This window comes from Lissotriton vulgaris, unplaced genomic scaffold (assembly GCF_964263255.1).
Source record: "Lissotriton vulgaris unplaced genomic scaffold, aLisVul1.2 SCAFFOLD_626, whole genome shotgun sequence".
NCBI classification, from domain to species: domain Eukaryota; kingdom Metazoa; phylum Chordata; class Amphibia; order Caudata; family Salamandridae; genus Lissotriton; species Lissotriton vulgaris.
The window spans coordinates 843,608-867,277 of record NW_028242665.1 but is presented as its reverse complement, the minus strand read 5'-3'; the positions used below and the strand labels follow the sequence as shown (position 1 = coordinate 867,277).

Here is a 23,670-nt window from a genome sequence, read left to right as displayed (position 1 = left end):
AAAAGCAAATACATTGATAATTGTTCTGCTATATAAATCTGGCACTCTATTACAGGTATATACTTACTAAACCCTTTTATTAAAACAGTGCACACAGAATGATATTTTTGGTGAGTATAGTGTGGTGTATAAATGTATGGAGCATTAAATTACACGGCTCCAGAGTCTTTAAATATATTAAGGCCCTCTTATTCTACTTTATAGCACTAAAAGATTGTTTGATATGTCTGTTTCTGAAACATTATTTGCAGAGAACCAATTAGGCAACTTGCAGGTGAGACAGGCCAACAATTAGGACTTTTTTCAATACATTTTAACTATATGCTGGAAGACATTTTCTCCCCAGGTAACACTAGCGTGGGAGGAGGGAGAGCTGGTAAGGTCGGGGGTAATTTCCAAAGCCGCTCATTAGAGGAGTGGGATCGAGGTCCTTGGGATCACCGTCACATTTGAGGGTGAAGTTCTGCAGGATGGTGGTGAGATATAGAAAGAGCTCCATTTTTGCAAGTCCCTCACCAAGACAAATCCTTCTTCCTGGAGTGTAGAAAAAGTCAAGTAAGTAAAAATACCATTGAAAACAGATGCAACAGAAGTGTATATTGAATTAATCAACCAATTTCTACATAACTGTAGTTATATTGCACAAATGGGAGAAAGTTCAGAACTATGCATTACAGCAGCTTACTATGTAGAATATACAGTGACGTTTTATTTAGACTATAACGATGAAATGTTCCTTATTTGTTTAAACTGTGCCTGCATGAGATAATTTTTATATATGGCAGATGAAAAGCAAGGTTAAATCCAGCCCGGCCACAAGGTTGGCAATAAATACTTTATTTCCTTGGTCATTTACTATCCACATGCAGTGGTTTAGGTCTTCCTTTATCAGTACAAAGCTAGGGTACATAGCTTGCAACAGATTTATGAAAATTTTACATCAACATTTCTGATTTCACAGACTGCTCAGGTGTCAGAAAATATTTGTAAAAACAAACAAGTGACAAATGTCTTTACAGTGATCATTTGATGCAAATTACATTTTTGATCTTATGATGTGGTAAAATGGAATTGCAAAATTGCATTGAACAGTACTAAACACGTAATCAATCTCTGAGTTCAGGGCCTATGCAAATGTTCATTATAGAAGGCTTAATCTGGTCATCATTCAAGAAATAAGGAATTATAGCATTGAACCCATATAAAGTTTTCTTAAAAGTACATGTATAATTCTACCAGGATGTCAGCATTTTAAGTTCATAATAATCTTCATGCAGTATGCGCTAGGGAAGAGCATGCCTACAAATTGTGGTGAGAACCCACAAACTTGTAGGGGTGGTAGTTTTCCCAAACCATCTGAAGATCATTTCTCATAGTGAAAATGGACAGAGATTTACTGCTGTGAAAGACAGCAATATATATGTTTTCTATGTGAACTTTTTTCCTGCTAACCAGTAATAAGGGTACTGTGCTCCCCATTCAGACATTGTTAAATCGGTATTCTCCTAATCGGCATATTTAACTTACCAATAAGACCTTATTTTATGGTACTAGGTAGTATCCAGGTGCCGTAGGTGACATGCCCCTAGAGGACTCCAGCACTTATTGTGCAATTCTCTACAGTGGTAGTGCAAACATGGCTTCAGTCTTCCATTGCAACCTGGCTGTAGTAGTGTAAAGACTGCAATTCAACCTGTTATAGTAAACCCTTTTGACAGATCAAAACCTTACTTTTAAATATTAATAAATCAACTGGTGTGTGCCTTATAGCTCATAAGACAGGGTGCATGGTATTTAAAAGCAGGCCAAGCCAATATGTAATGTTAAAATGCCCTTAATGTGTCTAGCCCCCAAAAGTTATTTTCACTGTAAGAACGCTGGCTGGCTGATAGAGAAACATTGGTAAACAATATTAAATATTAAATCTGATTTCCCAGGGAAGGGACTAGCTAAAAGCATGATCAAACTTTTATTAAATTACAATTTAATGGTGAAGTTGAATTGTTAAAACATGTTAAGGAAAATGTATGTTTAGAAAGTTAAGTCCAGCAGCACCCCTCTGAGTGCTCAAGCCTTGATGGGGTGTTAAAACTGCTTAAAGAGCAGATACAAAGGTATGGGTGTGAGGAGGTGTTGCTTTTTCAGCTGGTTTACCCCAGACTTTTTGCCCTTCTGTTTTTTACCCTGTTTTTGTTGGTTTGAGGACATTGGGCACTTTACCACTGCTAATGTAAGTTATGTTCTGGATTGGTGTTTCCATGATTGGCTTATTTGATTTACTGGTAAGTCCCTAGTAAAGTACACCAGGTGTTCCAGGACCTGTAAATCAACTGCTGCTAGTGAACCTGCAGCATTGATTGTGCCACCCATAAAAGCAGCCTTTCAAAGGATTCTCACTCCTGCCGCTGCATTGTCTACATGCAGTCTCTACTGCCATGTGGACCTGGCAAGTGCACCCAATCGCCAGGTCATACCTTTTATTACATGTGAGTCACCCCTAAGGTAGGCCCAAGGTACCATTTTGGGCAGGGTGCAGTGCCTGTGTGCCTCTACTGGTTTGTGGGTTGATTGTCTGGCTGTGGAGTTACAGGGGCTGTGATGTGCATTCACTGTAGAAAGGCACTGGGGGGGAGGGCAAAGTATGCCCTGTCTTTTCTGGATGAGTCAGGGATGGGCTGAATATACCTGGGCTGCATTCAGAGTAGTAGGAGGAGTTTTATTGGCACCTGAATAGGCCCGGCCTGCATTTAGAGTGGTGGGAGGAGATTTCCCTTGCACCTGAATAGGCCATGTCTCCCTTGGACAATGCTGTCTCCACCTCCTGCCGGGAAGCTGGACCAGAGAGGACAGAACTAGTTTGGGCTGAGCACAGAAACTCTCTGCCCAAAAGAACAAAGAGAAACTGACTATAAATATTGGGTCCAGACCCCAAAAATTTAGATTACTGTTGAACTCACGAACCTGCCAGGAATAAGAGCTGGATAAGCTGCCAGGAGGAACTACTACTTTGCTGCATGCTCTGGCGTGTTGGCCTGCTGCTTCCTTCAAAAACAAATTGGAATCCACTAAGACAGGAGGGTTGGTGGTCCCTACTATGGTGGGGAGCACACAGTGTTGTTTAATTACCCCTCACGCACCAACAGGCCCCTTGGTGTCATGCTTCATCATCGGGGTCTTCGCACCCCTCTACGGGATGCAGCGTGCTATGACCGACGACTACGTGGGAGCACTATCTGTGGACTATGTGTGGATGTGTGTGGGGTAATAAATGTGAGTGGTGAAGTGGTGAGAGTTGAAAAATACCTGGCTCGTGGGGTGAAAAATAGACTTTTATTAAGCCCCCGGCTGATATCATTAAAAGGGGGTGCAAGTGGGAGGTTGCTAGTGTATAATTATGTATATCAACCTCGTTAGTGCATGTACTTGGACATGTTTCGGAGTCAAAAACTCCTTCTTCAGGACGGGAATTGTACAAAGTTCCACACCTTACTCACATGAATTTAAATGTTAAAGTGTATTCTACAAAAAAGGGGAGTGAACTATAGGTGTTATGTACCTAGTTAGTAGTTCAGTAATGTAGTCTTATTCGCCCATCTGGCGTGTATTATAGACCTGGATGGAGAGAAAAGCATAAGAAATATTTTCTCACAAGGTTGTTAGGCTGTCATAAAGGTAACAGTGACCTAAAGACAAAAAGTGTGAAGGGTTGCCGATTGCCTCCAGTGATCGTGCACCCTGTGAATGAAGTGACAAAAGGTAGGACAAACACACATAACAAACATAACACACATATTGGATATTTGTTGGTTCCTTATGATCCTGTAGTGTGAGGATAAAAACAGCATAGAAATAGTCTTACTTCATGATTTTGATCAAAATGCCTCATGAGCCTTATGCGTGTTGTTGGGGTTTTTTTCTCATGCTACGTTCAGCGATGTAGAAACACAAGGAAATCTTGTGTAGGTTCATCTACTTACAGAGTTCTCCTGTTGTCCTTCCTCGTCTGAGGATATTTGATAACTCACGATTATTGCAGGATGCGATGTGCCCTCTTCCCCTCAACGCGGCTCCGCTGGTTGTGCCGTTGTGAGGAGTGGTCGGCCCTTTTATACTCACGTTAGCCTGCTTAATTGTTAATTTAGTGAGTAAATTAAAGAAGGATATTTGCCCAAATATGGGCTAATTGTCATGTCTTTTACCGGTAGTGTGCGAGGGATCAGGGTGCTGGTCCTGCGCATGCTCGCTTGTTATGGTTCCGAGAGAGGTGCTACCGCGCATGTGCAGAGGTCGGACACTCGTCCTCGCGCATGCGTGATAGAAACCGCGGGTGTGGATTTGTTTCCGAATGATTTTGGGATACGAAGTGTCTCTAACATTATGAGAGAGCAGGTGAAAAAACTGAAACTTTTCCCATGACAATGAGAGTGCAAATATGGTTGCTAATTATTGGTAGGATCGCTGCCTAAATGATCGCAAAAATGTGGCTTATGTACAAGATGGTACAGTTTGGCTCAAAAAGTTGATTAGTTACCCATTTGACATCAGGATAGAATATTCATACAGTATTGGGGGTGTTATTGAAAGGGTCTTGATGATTCACATCAAAATAAAGCGGCAATCTGGGTGGATCCCCTTCAGTACTGAACAGTGGGTGGTGCCCTTACATGGGGATCATCGGTCTGATGTAGGTTGTGTTTCATTGCAGTCTGCCCCATGGTATTGCATCGTTAAGGCCTTCTATGTTTGTGCCCAAACGGAAGACCCATCTTTGTTCCTTTTCAAAAAGGCCTGCTTCTGAGGGTAACTGTTCGATTATAGTCCAATGTAGGTCATTGACACAGTGTTGGTCCTTCAGATAGTGGCCTGCCATCTTTGTGGAAGATTTTTTACATCTGATATTGCTTTTGTGTTCGTTCATCCTTATTTTGACAGCCTTTGTGGTCATGCCCACATTTTCCAAATTGCAAGGACAAGTGATCAGGTACACTACGTTCCTACTGTTGCAATTTGTGAATTTGCGTTGTTCCTATTGGCTTCCATTCCTGAAAGTGAGGTTGCGGCTCTTTTTTGTAAGGTGGCAACTGCTGCAGTTGGTACAGGGATGATGTCCTTGTATCCCCTGTAGCCTGAGCTGTTGATCAGGTACAGTCTGTGGTCTAGTGTGCACTAGAATGTCCTTTGGGCAAAAAGTGTTTTTTCTAGGTCGAGCGCTCCGCTGGTGAGTATCCTCCAATGTTTATTAATCATTTTTGATATGTGGTTAGAGTGTGAGCTGTACGTGGTGACACACACTGGTTTTGCTTGAGTATTGTCTCTCGGTGCCCTATCTTCCAGGAGGGCCACTCGGTTGCTGTTTCGTGCCCTCTTCATTGCTGAGTTTATTACCCTATCCGGGTACTTTCTCTGTCTCAATTGATCTGTCAGCACCGCAGCCCTGGTCTCACCAATGCTGCTGGACGACTGTCACCGAGCCTTTGCCTGCACAGCAAACTTGAGGGCACCGCATACCGCACCGCTATCCTTCACATTGCAACCGCAATGGTTGCCACGACCGGCCGACACCGACGAGGTCAGTAGGAACCAGAGGTACTGTTAACAAGTTTGCTGACACTAATGCCGGTCCGGACAGAGCTACCAGCTTCAAGGAACTTCTTGCAGAGCGCCTATTTTTGAATACTGTATGTTGGTCTATTATCGATTTGGTCTTGTTTGCACAGAAAAATATTGGTTATTTTTCTAAACTGGTGTGGTATCCTTTTGTAGTGTTTTTGCTGTATTACTGTCGGTTAAGTGCAAATGCTTTACACACTGCCTCTGAGATCCGCCTGACTGCTCGTGCCAAGCTGCCAAGGGGGTGAGGAGGGGTTATTTCAGTAGTGTATCTTCCTTATCCTGACTAAAAGGAAAGGTAGTGCAAAGCATTGCCCACTAGAGACCTAATTTCTATCAAGAGGGGTTTTTGTTCCTCTGGCAGGATTACGGTTTGGTTTGTGCCAAGGACCTTAATTTACTTCAGAGGGACCTATCCTGTCACAGGCAGATGTCATATGACACCTGGACAGGCCCCTTCTATCATTCCCGAGTCAGGCAGGCACCAATTGAAGTGGGATAGGAATTGCTGACTAAAGGGGTTTGGAAAGACCACAGAGGACGGGCTACTCATTACCCTGGCTAAACCGCTAGTGGGCTCACAGGCTATGAGAAAGGGGAGAAGGTTTCACCACCTTAGATTTGGGGCAGAGAGAGGCACTGTGGAATTGTTTGCAGTAGGACACATAGGATATGCTGCAAACGTGGGTAGGGTAATCCAAGAAACACTTTACACATTTGGTTATGGAATGGCCAGGTGTCACCCACTTTGTCACCCCCACCCACAAGCTGGTGCCAGGCATAAATGTAGCATCCCAGGTAGCCCCCATAGAATGCTTTATAAAAGTACAGAAGGAGACTGGACTTGTTGTCTGTGACCTAAGAAGTGCACTGAAGGAGTAGACCTGCTCTCTCTTGTGGCCAGAAAAAGAAATGACTCCCAGGTTCATAGGGCTGATATCCTGCTCAACCTACTTGACACTTGATCAGTTCCAAATTGACCTGCCTGGAATATGTGGGTGGCCTCTGCTAGAGTGATTCCTGACCCACACCCCCCAAGTCCTACTCCCTAGTTCTGGAATTTTTGGCTGTGTCTGGCTGGACATCACTTACCACCCCTGAAATGCCTGGGACTTGGAACGTTTTTGGCTCCTAAGTCCTCCAGAGGACTGGCACCAACCAGCCAAGTCAATCCGACCATGGTGCATTGCTGCTGGGTTGAAGATTCAGGCTTCTCCCATTTACAGGGGTAAAACATCAGCAAATCTGGTTCAGCGGGACCTGACAAAAACAGTATCTGGCTTTGTGGAACCCTATTAGGCTTCAGCCTGCAGCCTTGGCCTGCTGGAGGAATCTGAGCTTCAAAAAAATGACTAAGAATGAATGTACAAATCTTGACTGGGAGATGTCACTAAAAGTATCTGGCCGGAGAGGTGCCTTTTCTGAGCAAGATATTGTAATTTCTCCAACTCAGATTTACTGGGACTATGTGCACCAACTATCTGACCTCGTGGAGCATTCTTCAGTAATAGCCTGTTACCTTACGCCACTGAATATTTTTGACTTCCATCTTTGAGACTAAGGGCTAGATGTAGGTAAATAGTATTTACCGATTCGTAAATACGGAATTTTACCGATTCGGTATTTACGAATCGGTAAATGCTATGTAGCTAAAAATTCGGTAAAAGTTACTGAATCGTTAAGATTCGGTATTTACCGAATCGGTATTTACCGATTCAGTAATTGCCATTCATTCCTATTGGCCTGGAGGCCCATAGGAATGAATGTCAATAACAGAATCGGTAAATACCGATTCGGAAAAGGGGGAACACATTGAAGGGTGGCAGGGTTTCACTTTGACACCCTGTTGCACCCCTCAATTGTTTATGGGTGCACATGTTGCAGACATACATGCCCGAAGGCACTGAAGCAATTTGCATTAAATTGCTTTTTGTTTTTTTTCGTTATTTACCACCAACTTGTAGTTGGTGGTAAATAACAAATCCTAACATGGGATAAGCACTCATTTAAGTGCTCCCTACATTAGGAATTTGGTAATTTATCGAATCAGTATTTAAGAAATCGGTAATGTGTCTGTATTCTGTGATTGTGTTTACTTTTTATGGTCCTGGTGACCAAAATAAAAGTTATTGAAACAAAACGGTAATTTACCGATTCCTTAAATTACTGATTCGGTAAATTACTGAATCCTTAATTTCAGCCCCCTACATAAGAAAAGCCTATTACCGGTCGGTAACGGCCGAAATTCGTTAACATCTGGCCCTAGGTCACAAGAAAAAACCTCTGACCGGGTAGATCCTGGTCCTTTCATATGAACTCAACTCTATCACTATCAGCTGACCTCGTGCCTATGCCCTAGACTACCTATACCAGTTAACCATGGTTTGTGCTTAACGCTTTTTAGCACTATCTTTCAATTAAACTTAAAAAAATTCATATCTCCAGTTTCCGTTTTTGGATTTTTTTGTCTTGGTGTCATTTTCTGTATTCAAATATTCTCTATTTTTCTAAATAGCATCTGAATTTTTATTTTGCTGTGTTTTTACTTTATTACTGTTTTGATACTGCATAAATACTTTACACATTGAATCTAAGTTAAGTCCAAGTCCTTTTTTGATGCTAATAGATACAGCGCTTCCCGCGGTACGGTCTGGGATAGTTTTAAGGCTGGTTTAAGAGGGGAGACAATTAGTTTCTCTGCACGGCTTTGGAAAAAAATGAAGGAGGATAGGGAATGTCTTTTGGTTAAACTGGTGAAGGCAGAGGAGCAACACAGGAGGGATGTCTGTCATGGGAGCCAGGGGTCACAGAGCCTAGAGAGCCTAAATACTATTAAAGCAGATATTCAGCGACATTTAGCAAAGAAGGCTGCAGCAGAATATCAGACCCGTAGATTAGGCATGTATGAAACAGGCGAGAATGCTGGCAGGGCTCTAGCGCTTCGGATAAGACAGGCCACCTCAAAAAATATTATTACTGAGATCAAAGAGGGCGAGCAGATGTATACAAAACCAATAGAAATTATAGAGGTCTTTAGGCGTTTCTATCAGGTCCTCTATAAGGAGGAGGCAGATACAGCACATTATGGTATTAATTGGCAGGATACAGGTCTTAAACTGACGTCCAATGAGAGGAAATCCTTAGAACAGGAAATTTCTATGGAGGAGCTTCTCCAGGCATTAAAAGATCTTTCTGCTGGTAAGGCAGCAGGGCCCGATTTTATACCTCTTGAAGTCTATAAATGCCTGAGGGAAGAAACGGCCCCTCTCTTGCTAGATCTATTTAATGGGGTTATCAACACAGGTATTATACCCGAATCCTGGACTAAAACCAATATCGTTGTCTTTCATAAAAAGGGCAAACCCAAGGAGAGCCCGGGCTCCTATCGGCCTATATCACTAATTAATAGCGATAATAAACTTTACGCTAAAATATTGGCCTCACGGATGGGTAGGATCATTGCGGGCCTTGTCTCTCCCTGGCAGCATGGCTTTATCCCTGGCAGAGGTACCACCGACCATATCAAAAGAGCCATAACTTTGTTTGACTTGCATGCTCGGGGGGAGGGGGGGATCGCGATGATCCTCCTCGACGCAGAGAAAGCGTTCGACCGGGTCAGGTGGAGCTTTCTCTGGGAAGTATTGGTCGGCAAAGGATTTGGTCCCCGTTTTCTTCAGGGTATTAAGGCCATGTATCACAATCCAATAGCTAGCATTCAGTCAATGGGCGAGGCCTCCAACCCCATTCAGATTTCAAGAGGGACGAGACAAGGGTGTCCGTGTTCACCCATCCTATTTGCACTGTATATCGATCCCCTGATTTGCCGCATTATGAGCAATATTAATATTAAACCAATTATCATCAATGGTCTTGATACCAAAATCCTCGCATATGCGGACGACATAGCTATCACCACTGTCGATCCAGCTAGTGCTATGAGAGAAATAATCAACATCACCTCTGATTTTGGGAATGTCTCTGGTTATAGAATTAATGTGGCAAAAACACAGGTATTATGCTCAAACCAAATAACTAAATTGGATGATAGATATGTGGATTCGGTAGTATATCTGGGAATCACAATTAATGCCCAGATACAGGAAATCATTAAAGATAACTTCTCACCACTACTGTTGAAAATGAAACAGGACCTAAAAAGAATCGATACTCTACACTTATCAATTATAGGTAGGGCCAATGTCATTAAAATGGCAATGTTCCCAAAAATCCTATATAAGTTTAGGTCAATCCCCTTTAAAATAGACGATATCCTGATCAGGGAGATGGAGGCTATTTTTATGAACTTCCTTTGGCAATACGGTAAGGTGAGGAGATCAATTAAATTTATGTCTCTACCTCAAGAACAGGGAGGATTGGGTATACCTAACTTAAAATTATATCACTGGTCTTGTCTCCTCACTGATATGGCTATACTTTTTTTCCCTGCTGATACGATACACTCCCGGTGTACTATCCCATCCATATACCAGTTAGCACTAGGAAATGAGGCGTATGGTATACTGCTAAGGAACTACGATAAACGTTTTTTCAAATCCCCAGGCTACAAAATATTGGAAGATATCCGGGTGGTATGGCTGGCAATACAAAAGAACCAGAGTATTCCTAAGTTTAATAAACATACTCTTCTTTGGAAATCAGGGTTATTCCCGCATTTAAGCAGAGATCGTTCTTGGAGACACTGGGAAATGCAGGGAATCACTACATTGGGTCAAGTTATGGTAAAGAATGTTCTGAGGCCTCTTGAACTCCTAAAGACACGATATTCACTTCTAGGCCCTCAAGATTTCAAATATATACAATTGACTAACACAATTAAATCCAAAAGACCTGTGATAGATATATCAAAAGAATGTATACTATTAGATTATTTGAAGGGTGGGGGTCGCCGTATAAGGAAAATATATGCAATATTCTTGGGAACTCTGCCGGATGATATGCTCAAGACAGAGGCTACCTGGGCTGGGAAACTGAACGATCCCGATATCGATCTGGATAGAGCCATCCTTATGGATAAAAGGTTTTTACGCTCATCAAACCTAAGAGCACAGCATTTTAAAACCCTATTTAACTTATACTATACACCGGCAAAACTGTATGATTGGGGTAAGAGAGTGGATAACAACTGTCCTAGATGTGGTAAGGGCCCTGCGGATCTGCCTCACATGTTTTGCAGCTGTGAAAAGCTAGGGCCAATTAAGAACGAAATTGCAAAGTTTTTAGAGGGGCTGCTAGCTGTCAAGATCGACCTATCCCCTACACTTTTAATATTCGGGTTTGACGCCAAACAGGGTTTAAGCATCGAGGCTGAGGCACTTGTGTTTTTAGCAATAGCTGTTTTTAGAATATTAATTGCTGCTGCATGGAAAGACTCTGATGCCCCATCCTTTCAGATGTGGATCTGCAGGCTGCTCGGGATTCATAACATCGAATCGGAGCTGTATGCACTGAAGGGAGTGAAATCCAGGGATATGGGGCTAAGGCTGTGGTCGCCCGTTGCAGCATGGAGGCGGTCGAAAATTACGTGCCTCAGTTCTTAGTACCAATGTAGAAATTCCCTCCTGTCCTCCACAGTTATATTATCACTCTTCCTACATTATCGGTTTTTCTTACCTGTTTTTTAATATCTTTGATGTATACTTATTTTGTCTCTATGTATTAATGTGTTTTTTCTTGTATTTATTGGATATACTATTGTCATGAACTTTCAATAAAAAAAAAAATAAAAAAAAATGAATCTAAGTTAAGCCTTTCTGCTCTGTGCCATAGCTACCAGGGGGTGGTGCCCAGGTTAATTTAGTGATTAGGTGTTTGGTGTATAAGAGCTACATGCTCTAGACTTGTCAAAGAGGTATAACCAGACACAATTACGGGGATCAGGGGAGTTCATAAACATTCAGGGTGCCAACAGAAAATGGGGATGGGTTGGAAACGTACAACCAGCACCAGCAGAAGTTGTAAACTGTAAAATTGTATATGAAGAGAAATGCATGATAACTTTCTGGTAATGGTCTGATACCCCTCAAGTTCAAGTTCAGGAATTTGTATAGCGCACTACTCACCCAGAGGGTCTCAAGGCGCTTGGGGGAGGGGGGCATTATTTATCAAATAGCCAGGTTTTAAGTTCCTTCCTGAAGGAAATGTGGTTCTGGGTAAGGCGGAGGTGATTGGTGAGAGAATTCCAGGTTTTGGCCGCCAAGTAGGAGAAGGATCTTCCTCCCATGGTGGATTTGTGGATGCGCGGAACTGCGGCGAGGGCTTGATTGGAGGATCTTAGTTGGCGGGTCGGTGTGTAGAAGGACAGTCGTGTGTTGAGGCATTCGGGTCCTAGTTTGTAGAGGGCCTTGTGTGTGTGGGTGAGGAGAACGGGACGGGAAGCCAGTGGAGGTCTTTCAGGAGACCAGTAATGTGAGCTTGGCGCGGGATGTCCAATATGAGTCTGGCTGATGCGTTTCCGATGCGTTGGAGTTTTTCTGTAATTTGGATATGGTTCCGGCGTAGAGGGTGTTTCCATAGTCCAGTCGGCTGGTGACCAGTGCGTGGGTGACCGTCTTTCTTGTTTCGGTGGGGATCCAACAAAAGATTTTTTTGAGTATACGAAGTACGTTGAAGCAAGAGGATGAGACGGCGTTGACTTGTCTGGTGCTCGTGAGGGAGGAGTCTAGGATGAAGCCTAGGTTACGTGCGTGGTCTGTGGGTATGGGTGCCGTGCCCAGGGCTGATGGCCACCATGAGTCGTCCCAGGCAGAGGGGGATGATCCTAGGATGAGGACTTCCGTTTTGTCTGAGTTAAGTTTTAGGCGGCTGTTTTTCATCCATTCGGCTACTTCTTTCATGCCTTCATGAAGATTGGTTTTGGAGGTGTTAGGGTCTTTGGTAAGGGAGAGGATCAGCTGGGTGTCGTCAGCGTAAGAGATGATGTTAAGGTTGTGTTGTCGCGCGATGGATGAGAGGGGGCTCATGTAAACGTTGAAAAGGGTGGGACTGAGTGATGATCCTTGTGGTACTCCGCAGATGACTTCGGTGGCCTCTGATATGAATGGGGGGAGTCGGACTCTCTGGGTTCTTCCGGCGATGAACGATATGATCCAGTCTAAGGCTTTTCCTTGTATGCCGATGTTGCTGAGGCGTTGTATGAGGGTGCTATGACAGACTCTGTCGAAGGCGGCAGAAAGGTCGAGTAGGATGAGGGCAACTGTTTCTCCGTTGTCCAGTAGTGTTCGGATGTCGTCTGTCGCTGCAATAAGGGCGGTTTCGGTGCTGTGTCCTTTAGAGGATACTAAGTTGAATAATTTAGGGGAAGCTTGGAGCGCTGGTGGGATGCCAGGGGCAGAGAAAAGGTGCACTGCAGTGATTAGTAATGGGGCACGGGACCTGGGGCATGTATAGGGCTGATTGGTGTTCACCATATATAAGGGACTATTGCTTATTTATGCACACGTAATAGAAGAACAGATATAAAGGGTTTGATTTAGGGTGATACCATAAATTCAAGTCAAGATATTTCCAGGAAGAGTACAAGGTATTTCCAGGAAGAGTACATTGCTGCTGGATGTTCAGACCAGCCCTGATGTTATGGGTACTCCACTGTAGCCAAGGGGACACTCCTCAAAGATAAAGGATAAAAGAGTAAACACCAAGGCCCCCAGTTACTAAAAAGTAACATAGCACAACAAGTAAAGTTGTTGTGCTGTGTTGTATGAATGGAAGAGTACAGAGCAACACCACATCTACTACTTTATCTAATTCGAACTATACTCCTGAGGTGGAAGCCGGGAGCGTCAGGTGTGTTTTTAAATCTTGAGAGTCACTTATGTTCTAAAAATTGTATTTTATTCTCACCTCACTCTCAGCTTATACTTGGGGCAGAAGCCCACATTCTGTCATCCCGCGCAGCCGATTTCAACGCTGTCGCGGACTTTGGTGTAAACAAACATTTGCTGCCGCCATTTCCGGCGTGCACCAGGCCACGCCCCTTCGAGGCCACGCCCCCCCGCCCAGCTTAAAAGGCGCTGAGAACTAGCGTCTGTCCTGAACCTTACTCCTGAGGCGGAAGCCGGGAGCGTCAGGTGTGTTTTTAAATCTTGAGAGTCACTTATGTTCTAAAAATTGTATTTTATTCTCACCTCACTCTCAGCTTGTACTTGGGGCAGGAGCCCACATTCTGTCATCCCGCGCAGCCGATTTCAACGCTGTCGCGGACTTTGGTCTACACAAACATTTGCTGCCGCCATCTCCGGCGTGCACCCAGGCCATGCCCCTTTGAGGCCACGCCCCCCGCCCAGCTTAAAAGGCGCTGAGAACTAGCGTCTGTCCTGAACCTTACTCCTGAGGCGGAAGCCGGGAGCGTCAGGTGTGTTTTTAAATCTTGAGAGTCACTTATGTTCTAAAAATTGTATTTTATTCTCACCTTACTCTCAGCTTATACTTGGGGCAGAAGCCCACATTCTGTCATCCCGCGCAGCCGATTTCAACGCTGTCGCGGACTTTGGTCTAAACAAACATTTGCTGCCGCCATCTCCGGCGTGCACCCAGGCCACGCCACTTCAAGGCCACACCCCCCCTAGCGCCTTCCCCCCTACTATAAAACATGTGCATCTGTCGGAAGCGCAGCGGGAGCGCCTAGGGCAAGCCCATCTGCGCCCGTCCGCGCCAGACCGAGCCCAGAGCCCAGGACCCCTGCATTTGCTACAGCCACTCCAAGGTATACCCGGGAAACCCTCCTCAACCTAAGGGGCTTGACTGCCCCCTGTCGCAGTACTATCTCATTAAAGGAAGGACAGTCTTGCTGTGCATACTGTCCATTTAGGCTTACTCCACACCTCCCCCTGAAACCACGTTGGCTAAATATGGCTCTACTCAACTGCCGATCTCTTCCGAAACACCAAGCAGAAATTAACATACTCTTACAGGCCTCAGAGATTGAGATCCTCTTTCTCACCGAGACCTGGATCAATGCCAACTCTGATCCAGACATCATCCAAACACTCCCCCCAGGCTATCTTATCAAACACCAGTATAGACCCTCTGGGACTGGAGGTGGGATAGCAATCATCTACAGTGAGTACCTGTCTTGCCTTCTTAAGGACAGCCCAATCCAGGACTGTGAAAACGTCCACTTCTCGATCCACTTGCCGCCAGGAACAACCCTCTCGGGGATATTAGTCTACCGCCCCCCAGGACAGCAACAACTTTTTTGCGATTCCCTTGTGGAAACCACCACCTCTCTGGCCTGCCTATCCCCTAACTTCATGGTCTTAGGAGACTTAAATCTCCATTTCGACGATCTAAGCAACAAAATAGCCGCCGATCTCAAGAACGACCTAGCTTCCCTCAATCTTCACCTAAAAAGTAGCCAACCAACCCACGCCAAGGGCCACCTGTTAGACCCTATATTCACAAACCTCCCGAGATTAGCTGTGAATACCCCAATCCCTGTCCCCTGGTCAGACCACTTCTTAATTCCCTTTAAGCTCAAGCTGTCGGTCGAAGCACCGGAGAGACCCCCAGCCCAAGCAACATCCCGTCCGTGGCAGAAACTGGATACGGCTTCATGGGCCCAAACACTTGCCGCTATTTTGCCAGCGCTGGACCCTGACCCATCCAGAGCAGACGCCCAATTAAGTGGATGGATCGATCAATCCTTGGACGCTATCCTTCCAGTCAAACCCCTCCCCAGTAAGAAGAGAACCCTCAAATCCCCATGGTTCACCCAAGAACTACACCTGCTCAGGAAACAGTGCAAAAAGCTTGAGCGCCTTTGGAGAAAGGACTGGGCGACTGAAAGCAAAAACGAATACAGATCCACCATAAAACATTATAAAACCTGTATAAAAAACGCCCAGGCAACCTTCTTCGAGAAAAAAATACTGGCAGCTTCAAACTCCTCCAAAGAAACCTATCGCATCGTGCGCCTCCTCACAAAAACCACTGTGCCCGTACCAGACCAGTCGGGCACCAGATGCAATCAACTAGCTGAATTCTTTGCTACAAAAATTAGCAACATCCTGAATCCCTCCCACCTCTCATCTGCTCCCAACTCCCCGCCACCTCCTCCCCTTGTGCAGAGGCTTCTTGTCTCCAAACATTCTAGTTTAGACCTGGACAGGGAACAGACACCTCATTATTAGCCGTGGTCGAAGAGGCAAGAACCATCATAGACGCAGGAGGATCAGTGGCAGTGATCCTCCTCGACTTGAGTGCCGCCTTCAACACGGTGGATCACTCCAACCTCATCCACCGGTTCAGCTTGGCAGGAGTATCTGGTACCGCCCTGTCCTGGATCAAATCCTTCCTCGAAGGTAGAACCTTTCAGGTGTCGGATGGCCCAATTCTGTCCAGGGCTCTTCCCCTACAGTGTGGGGTCCCCCAGGGCTCCTCCCTGAGCCCCACGCTTTTTAATGTCTACATGTCCCCCTTAGAGGACATCATAGCCCGATTCGGCATAAAAACAGTCATGTATGCCGATGACACCCAATTGGTGGTGTCCTTAAACCAGTCAAGTAAAAGCTTAGACAATCTGGCAGACTGCCTTGAAAACATCTTCCATTGGATGTGTGAATCACGCCTAAAGTTAAATGGAGAGAAATCTGAGATCCTCTTCCTGGGCAACCCACGTAAACCCCCCCCCGTCCCTCTCTTGGCCACCCTGCATGGGTTCACCCCCCACCCCCAAAGCAGAAGTCAAGAGCCTCGGTATCTGGCTGGACCAAGAGCTCAACTTTAAAACCCAGGCTAGGAAAACCTCTGGCATCTGCTTCGGGCTCATCCAAAAATCACGGAAGATCCTCCATCTGCTCCCTTTCCATTCCAGGAAACTGCTTATGCAGGGTCTGGTGAACTCCAGACTAGATTATGGAAACGCCCTATATCTAGGAGCCCCTGCATCAGTCATAAAAAGACTGCAATACACCCAAAACGCGTCCGCCAGACTCCTAACAGGGACCACATCCAGATGTTTGGCCAAACCGGCCCTCAAAAGCCTCCACTGGCTCCCGATCAAGGAAAGGGTCACCTTTAAGACCCTATGCATTACACATAAGATAATGCAAGGTGGAGGCCCGCCAATTCTGAGATCCCTCATCAAACCCCACCACTCGAACAGACAACTCAGGTCGGACTCTCTCTCTCTGGCCAGTATCCCCAGAATAAAAAAGACCCAATCTGGGGGGAGATTATTCTCCTACTATGCCCCAAAATTGTGGAATTCTCTTCCACTGTCCATTTGAGAGAGAACAATTGGATCGCTTTCCGCAGGCAACTAAAAACATGGCTCTTCCCATAATTCCTCACCTTCCCTTCCCCCCCTCTGGAATAATAGGTTTTATGTCAGCGCTGGGACGCCCTAGGGTAGCTACGCGCTTTAGAAATCCGCTTTCAAATTCAAATTTCAAATTCAAATTCACTATGTCCTATGGAAGTTGTAAAAGGAATGGATGATAACTGTCTAAAACTGAATAAGGACTAGGTGGAGGTTTTAATTTTAGTCAACCAAACTAATATTTGGTCCCCTCCTGTTGGTCTTCTTGTTTGGGCACTCTTCCCCATCTAAACAGAAGAATAAAATCCTAGGCATTTGGCTAGATCAAAAGCTTACATTTGAAGACTAAGTCAATTCTCTAGCACCACAATGTTTTTGAATTTTAAGGGCTCTCAAGAAGATATTTGGGTTTTGACCCTTTTTGGCCCAGAAAACACAATTCAAGCATTGGAATTATCTCCCCCAAACTATTATAATGTTCTCTATGTAGGTCTCTCACAATCAAGAGATATCAGACTACAGACAATCCAAAACTCAGCAACACGATTGTTATTAAATATCCCTACACACGCCTCCATCAGAGTTGGTTTGAGAGATCTGCATTGCTTCCTTTAGGAAACAGTTAGAAATATTACTTTTTAATTAAGTTTAATTGGTTTGTACCTTTATTTTGCAGTTTATCTTAATATATTGCAGAATTCTAAATTCTAGTGCTGGGACATTTCAATTACAGTAGACATGCACGCTGCAAATCAGGTTATTATCATTATTACTTTATGTTGCTCGCACCAACACAGAGATCTTCGCATCATAGTGCATGGTGTCTGTGTTGTGGAGTGCATCGTTTTTGTATGGGAAGGGGTCCTTTCCAGTATAAAAACTATGCTTTAAAGTATTTCTCGCCTTTGTATGTGTGGGGTAGCATGCAGCACATGTGCAAAGAGGGAAAAATGAAGAGTAAATAAAATAATTCTCCTCTTTACACATGACCCAAGGAGGAGCAGGATTTTGGTACAAATCCCTGTCTACAGATCTCTGTAGTTAAGGACATGCATCAAAACAAATGGGTTGTTGCATAGTCACCATACACCACTGATAAAATGTGCTCTTGATGCAAAGTAATGCAAGGTACAGCTTTACGATATTTATTGGTTACATTCCAACGGAAATCACAATCTTCATTGAATTGTAAATACCAGCACAACACACTGCCCCAGATTTATGTTAAAAAAGTAATGTGACACTGATGCAAAGTCTTTCCAAATCTGGGCCCAAGTGTCCATTTTAGGATCACATTTAAGTTTATTATGGCTACAACAAAGTAAGACAAGGCACAAGGCAGAGCAACCTCATTACAATTGTTGGCTTTCAAAACCCAACCTTCAAACCTTCAATTCACCTTGACCATCAGGTGATAGTAATGGTGACTTATTCACACATCTGGTCTCTGTCAACTATAGTGCAGATCTTAGTGCCCCTCAAGCAAGCTGTATTACTCGATTTGTACACTTTAAATACCACAGTCAGCCAAGCCTACTGCTTATTCAGAAGACAGTGTATCGCCTCTCAGACCAGTCTAGCAGCTATTATTCCAGACTAGGAAAAACAGCAGTGTTTCACAGTGTTCTGTCCTAGGTGTAGTGTTAGTTTCATAGGGAACTGCAACGCTACTTTCTGGTAATGGTCAGGTACCCCTTCTAGGCTGAAACTATATTTCCTTTACATGCTATTAAGGTCTACAATTTAGGGGAAGCTTGGAACGCCTCTGTGATGCCATAGGCAGAGAAAGTTGTGGCACCTTTATGACACAGCCAACCAGAATGAGGTACCAGGTCTGTAGACTTTGTTCCTGTGGTTCTTTATTGGAGTGAGAGGGAAATTCCCAACTGGCCATGTTTATAAGAGAAAGAAAGATCAGAAATCCTGAATAATGTCTGTTCATTTATGGACAGATCTGGGAATGGGTAGCATTAAATGGTACCTAGGTTTCTTCATCGGAATGTCATAATTCGGACATCCAGGGAAGGGGAAGTTGCTTCTCGGCAGATCTGTAGAGGGGCTTGCACAGATAGCGAAAACAGTTTCAGGCAGTTTTTGTTGTTCAAGGTAGCTCTTCAGCTTGGAAGGATGTAGATTCTTCTAACAATTTCAAATGAGCGCAGTGAATTAATTGGGGGCAAAAACATGTATATTGTCGCATCTTTCAGTAGAGGGCCTACATGAAATAAATGCTTCATCCTGTGCCTAAAAAGGACACCCTTAGTACAATATATGGACTCCCACGTATTTACAAACAATTAGTTCTCCAACAAAAACATTGAAAGGAAATGAAGGACCCCGGTCATGGGGTCCCGAATTGATAATCCATCTGCAGTGCTGCAGCCCATCTCTCAGGGTCATAGATAAGTATGGTGGTGCTCCTGCAAACTCATATAATCTGCCACCATCTATTGTTCTTCAAAAAGACTATTCAGTGTGTAGTCAGCAGCCCCACCATGTTCTATGGCTGTTCTCTACAAGAGGGTCATCCAAAACAATTTGAAGAGCACATAGTGGGTTCTCACCCAAAAAGCCAGAATATAACAATACGCAGTAGAGTTCAAGGACCATTGTCCTGGTAGAGCTATTTAGGCTTATTCAACAGGAGTATCAAATTATGATGAATCAGCCTCTAACAAGAACAAAAAGTCACTTAAAATGGCCAGAACATTAAGCTTATTAGCATTATTTGATAAGAATGTATTAGTATGGTAGTGAAATGTTGCATCCTTTACTGCTTTGAAGGGCTTTGAGAAATGTTCTATGATGGGAGTTCAATAGATCTGGTAGGCAGAATATGTTTCTATGCATCATGCTGAAGGTATCTTGCAATGCATTCACCTGCCGGAAATGCAGCTTCACAAGCATCCACCCCACCATACTGCCGACCAGGAAAGAACCCAACCACCTCAGATGCATCCTTCTCAACACACACTCTGCTCGCAAACATGCCATTGAACTCTGGGACCTACTCAACTCAACCTCCCCAGATGTCTCTTTTCTGACAGAGATCTGGCTGAACCCCGCCTCGGCACCTGACATAGCCATAGCCATCCCGTGGGCTACAAGATCACCGGCAGGGACCGCACCAACGGAGCAAGAGGAGGAATAGCCATAGTCCACAGGAACACTCTCAGAGTCTCGACCAACACCGACGACACCCTCAGCACCGCCCAACACCTGCACTACCAGATCCACACCGACCTCAACACCACCCTCAGAGGAACCCTCATCTACAGACCCCCCGGACCCCGACCACAGTTCAGCGACTCCATCGCCGACTTCATCAGCACACAAGCCCTCGCCTCCACGGACTACATCCTCCTCAGGGACCTGAACTTCCACCTCGAGAACAACAACAACACCAACTCCACCACCCTGATCGACAACCTAGCCAACCTCGGACTCAGACACTCGTCACAACACCCACCCACTCCGCCGGTCACACGCTGGACCCCATCTTCTCCGCAAGCCCCCATGTCTCCTTCAACCACACCACCAAACTCCACTGGACCGACCATCGCTGCATCCACTTCACCTTCAAGAAACCCACAACGCACCACCGCACCCAACAGATGCCTCGCCGCTGCTGAAGCAAAGTCACCTAAGACCAGCTAACCACCACCCTCACCCAGAGCACACCCGCCGAACCCACCGACCCCGACACCGCCGCCCGGAACCTCAGACAGTGGATCAACGACTGCGCAAGACACCCTCACCCCAATCAAGAAATCCTCCAACAATCACACCAACAAGAAAGCCAGCTGGGTCACTTAAGACCTCCGGGCCTCCAAGCAAACCTGCCAAAAGCTGGAGAAGATCTGGCTCAGTGAACGAACACCGGACAGCAACGCAGCCCACAAGAACGCCACCCGCAGACACCATCACCTCATCAGATCCGCCAAAAGGGCCATCTTCAAAGACCGCCTAGACAATGACACGCACAACAGCAAAGAGCTCTTCAACATCATGAAGGAACTCTCCAACCCCAGCTCCAACACCAACAACGCCCCACCCTCGCAAGACCTGTACGACTTGCTGGACACCTTCTTCTACCGCAAGATCCCAGACATCCACGGCAGCTTCAACGCCACGACCGTCCAGACAACCACTGAGACCTCCACCCCCACGACCACCATCCCCACCAACCGCCTGCTCTCCTGGACCAACATCAACGACAACGACACCATCAAGATCATGAACACCATCCACCCCGGATCTCCATCAGACCCATAAACACCTCCTTCGAGACAGTAACCTTCCTGTAGAGTTAGAAGCATGCAGAGATCAACGCCTTACTCAAGAAACCCAAGGAGGACCTCAAGGACCTCAATAACTTCCGGCCAATCTCCCTGCTCCCATTCCTGGCAAAGGTCATCGGGAAGACCGTCAACGAACAACTGACCTGGTACTTCGAGGAGAACAACATCCTGGACCCTTCCCAGTCCGGGTTCTGCAGAAACCACAGCACTGAGACTGCCCTCATCCCCGCCACCGATGACATCAGGAACGTTCTGGACAATGTAGAAATGGCGGCCCTCATCCTCCTGGACCTGTCAGCCACCTTCGACAAGGTCTGCCGCCACACACAACGAACACGCCTCCACAACGCCGGGATCCAAGAGAAGGCCCTGGACTGGACCACCTCCTTCCTCTCTGGCAGAACACAGAGCGTCCACCTTCCCCCTTCCGCTCCGAACCCACCAAGATCATCTGCGGCGTACCCCAGGGCTCATCCCTCAGCCCAACTCTGTTTAACATCTACATGGCACCGCTCACCCATGTCGCCGGTCGGCACAACCTCAACATCATCTCCTATGCCAATGACACCCAGCTGATCCTCTCCCTCACCAAGGACCCCCACACCGCCAAAACCAACCTTCACGAAGAAATGAAGGCTGTCGCTGAATGGATGAGGAACAGCCGACTGAAGCTGAACTCGGACAAGATGGAGGTCCTCATCCTCGGATCCACCCCTTTGGCCTGGGACGACTCCTGGTGGCCGACCGCACTGGGAACCACTCCAACACCCACCGACCATGCACACAACCTAGGGGTCATCCTCGACTCCACCCTCTCCATGACTAAACAGGTCAATGCCGTCTCCTCCTCCTGCTTCAACGCCCTCCACATGCTCCACAGGATCTACAAGTGGATCCCCACTGAAATAAGAGGAACGTCACCCAGCCCCTCGTCAGCAGCAGGTTGGACTACGGAAACGCCCTCTACACAGGAGCCTCGGCCAAACTCCTGGGATGGCTCCAACGCATCCAGAACGTCTCTGCACGCCTGATCCTCGACATCCCTCGCCACAGCCACATCACACCCCACCTGAGAGACCTGCACTGGCTCCAGGTCAACAAGAGGATAACCTTCAAGCTCCTCACCCACGCACGCAAGGCACTCCACAACACCGGACCAACGTACCTCAACAGACGACTCAGCTTCTACACCCCCACCCGCCAGCTCTGCTCCGCCGACCTCGCCCTCGCCACAGTCCCCCACTTCCGAAGAGCAACCTCCAGTTGCAGATCGTTCTGCCATCTCGCCGCCAAGACCTGGAACACCCTCACCATCGACCTATGGCAGACCCAAGACCTGCTGACCTAGGAAAGGTTCAGACAACTCCTCAAGACCTGTTTTTTTGAGCAGTTGGAGCATTCCCCACCCCAGCGCCTTGAGACCCTCACGGGTGAGTAGTGCGCTTTACAAATGATATGATTAATTGATTGATTGATTGATTGATTGATTGATTGATTGAAGAACAGGCATTGAATATGCAGGTTTTGCCTTGATTCACCCTGTTTACATAGATCCATCAAACAAAAAGAAAAATTACCTGTGGAGAATGGCATGAAGGCATCATTTCTCTTGAAATTGCCCTTGTCATCCAAGAAGTGTCCAGGGTTGAATGTGTTTGCTGATTTAAATTGTTTGGGGTCATGGAGAACAGCACTCAACATCGCGAAAACAGTGGTGCCCTGAAATGGTTAAAAATGAGTTAGAAACTGAGTTAGGTTTAAGACATCTACAGAAGTTATTAATACACATGATTCTGCACATTTGTATCCCTCAAAGTCTTTCTCAGACCTGAATGGCAATTTATTGTGCCTCTTTGCATTTGACGCGGCCCTCAGAAACTCACTAACCATACCTTAGAGCTCATACATTGTTATAATTGAACAAGCTAGCCAGATTATAAACAATTCTCTGATAAAGCAAGGATTAAATTATAGGCAATGTGCTGGATAAGATCTGCTGGCTCCACCTTGTAAATAGTTAGTCAGACAAGGGTACAACTCTCAAATGCCACTTTAGCGGTATGGCTAAACAATAAACTGTTCCCAACGGGGGTAGTGTAGCTCTTGACCACCATGGTAATAGATTTATTTTAGGGAAAGTATAAAAACAACTCTCCAATGAGTACGTTTCAGTTTTGCATTTTAGAGCATTTATTTATACATATTTCATTTTTGATTAAATTGATCAATTCACACAGTATAATATAATACTTATAGAAGGCGTTCCTAAAAAGTGACTGGGCAGTGAAAGTGATATAAGGTGATTGAAAAGTCCATTTGCGCTATGTGCAACATATATACATGTAGCTGATAAGGGCAATAGATTGTTTTGAAATCGACACCCATGTTAACATCCACCATCAAAAATCTTAAAAACACAGTCCATATATGTTATTTGTCAATGTGTCGACCCCTCAACATAGGAATTTAGAGCAGGGTCAT

At 45.5% G+C, this 23,670-nt stretch overlaps 1 protein-coding gene across 1 annotated transcript in view; it reads right to left on the bottom strand.

The window, feature by feature from the left end:
- Positions 1-331: 331 nt before the first annotated feature.
- The window catches only part of LOC147668873 (cytochrome P450 2C11-like), a 197,986-nt gene continuing 174,647 nt past the window's right edge, over positions 332-23,670 (bottom strand). The window contains exons 7-8 of the mRNA XM_086948381.1: positions 22,767-22,908; positions 332-534 (exon numbers count right to left, since the gene is read on the bottom strand). Coding sequence (XP_086804507.1) covers positions 353-534; positions 22,767-22,908 — 324 coding nt within the window. The 3' untranslated portion in view covers positions 332-352. The remainder of the gene's footprint in view (positions 535-22,766; positions 22,909-23,670) is intronic.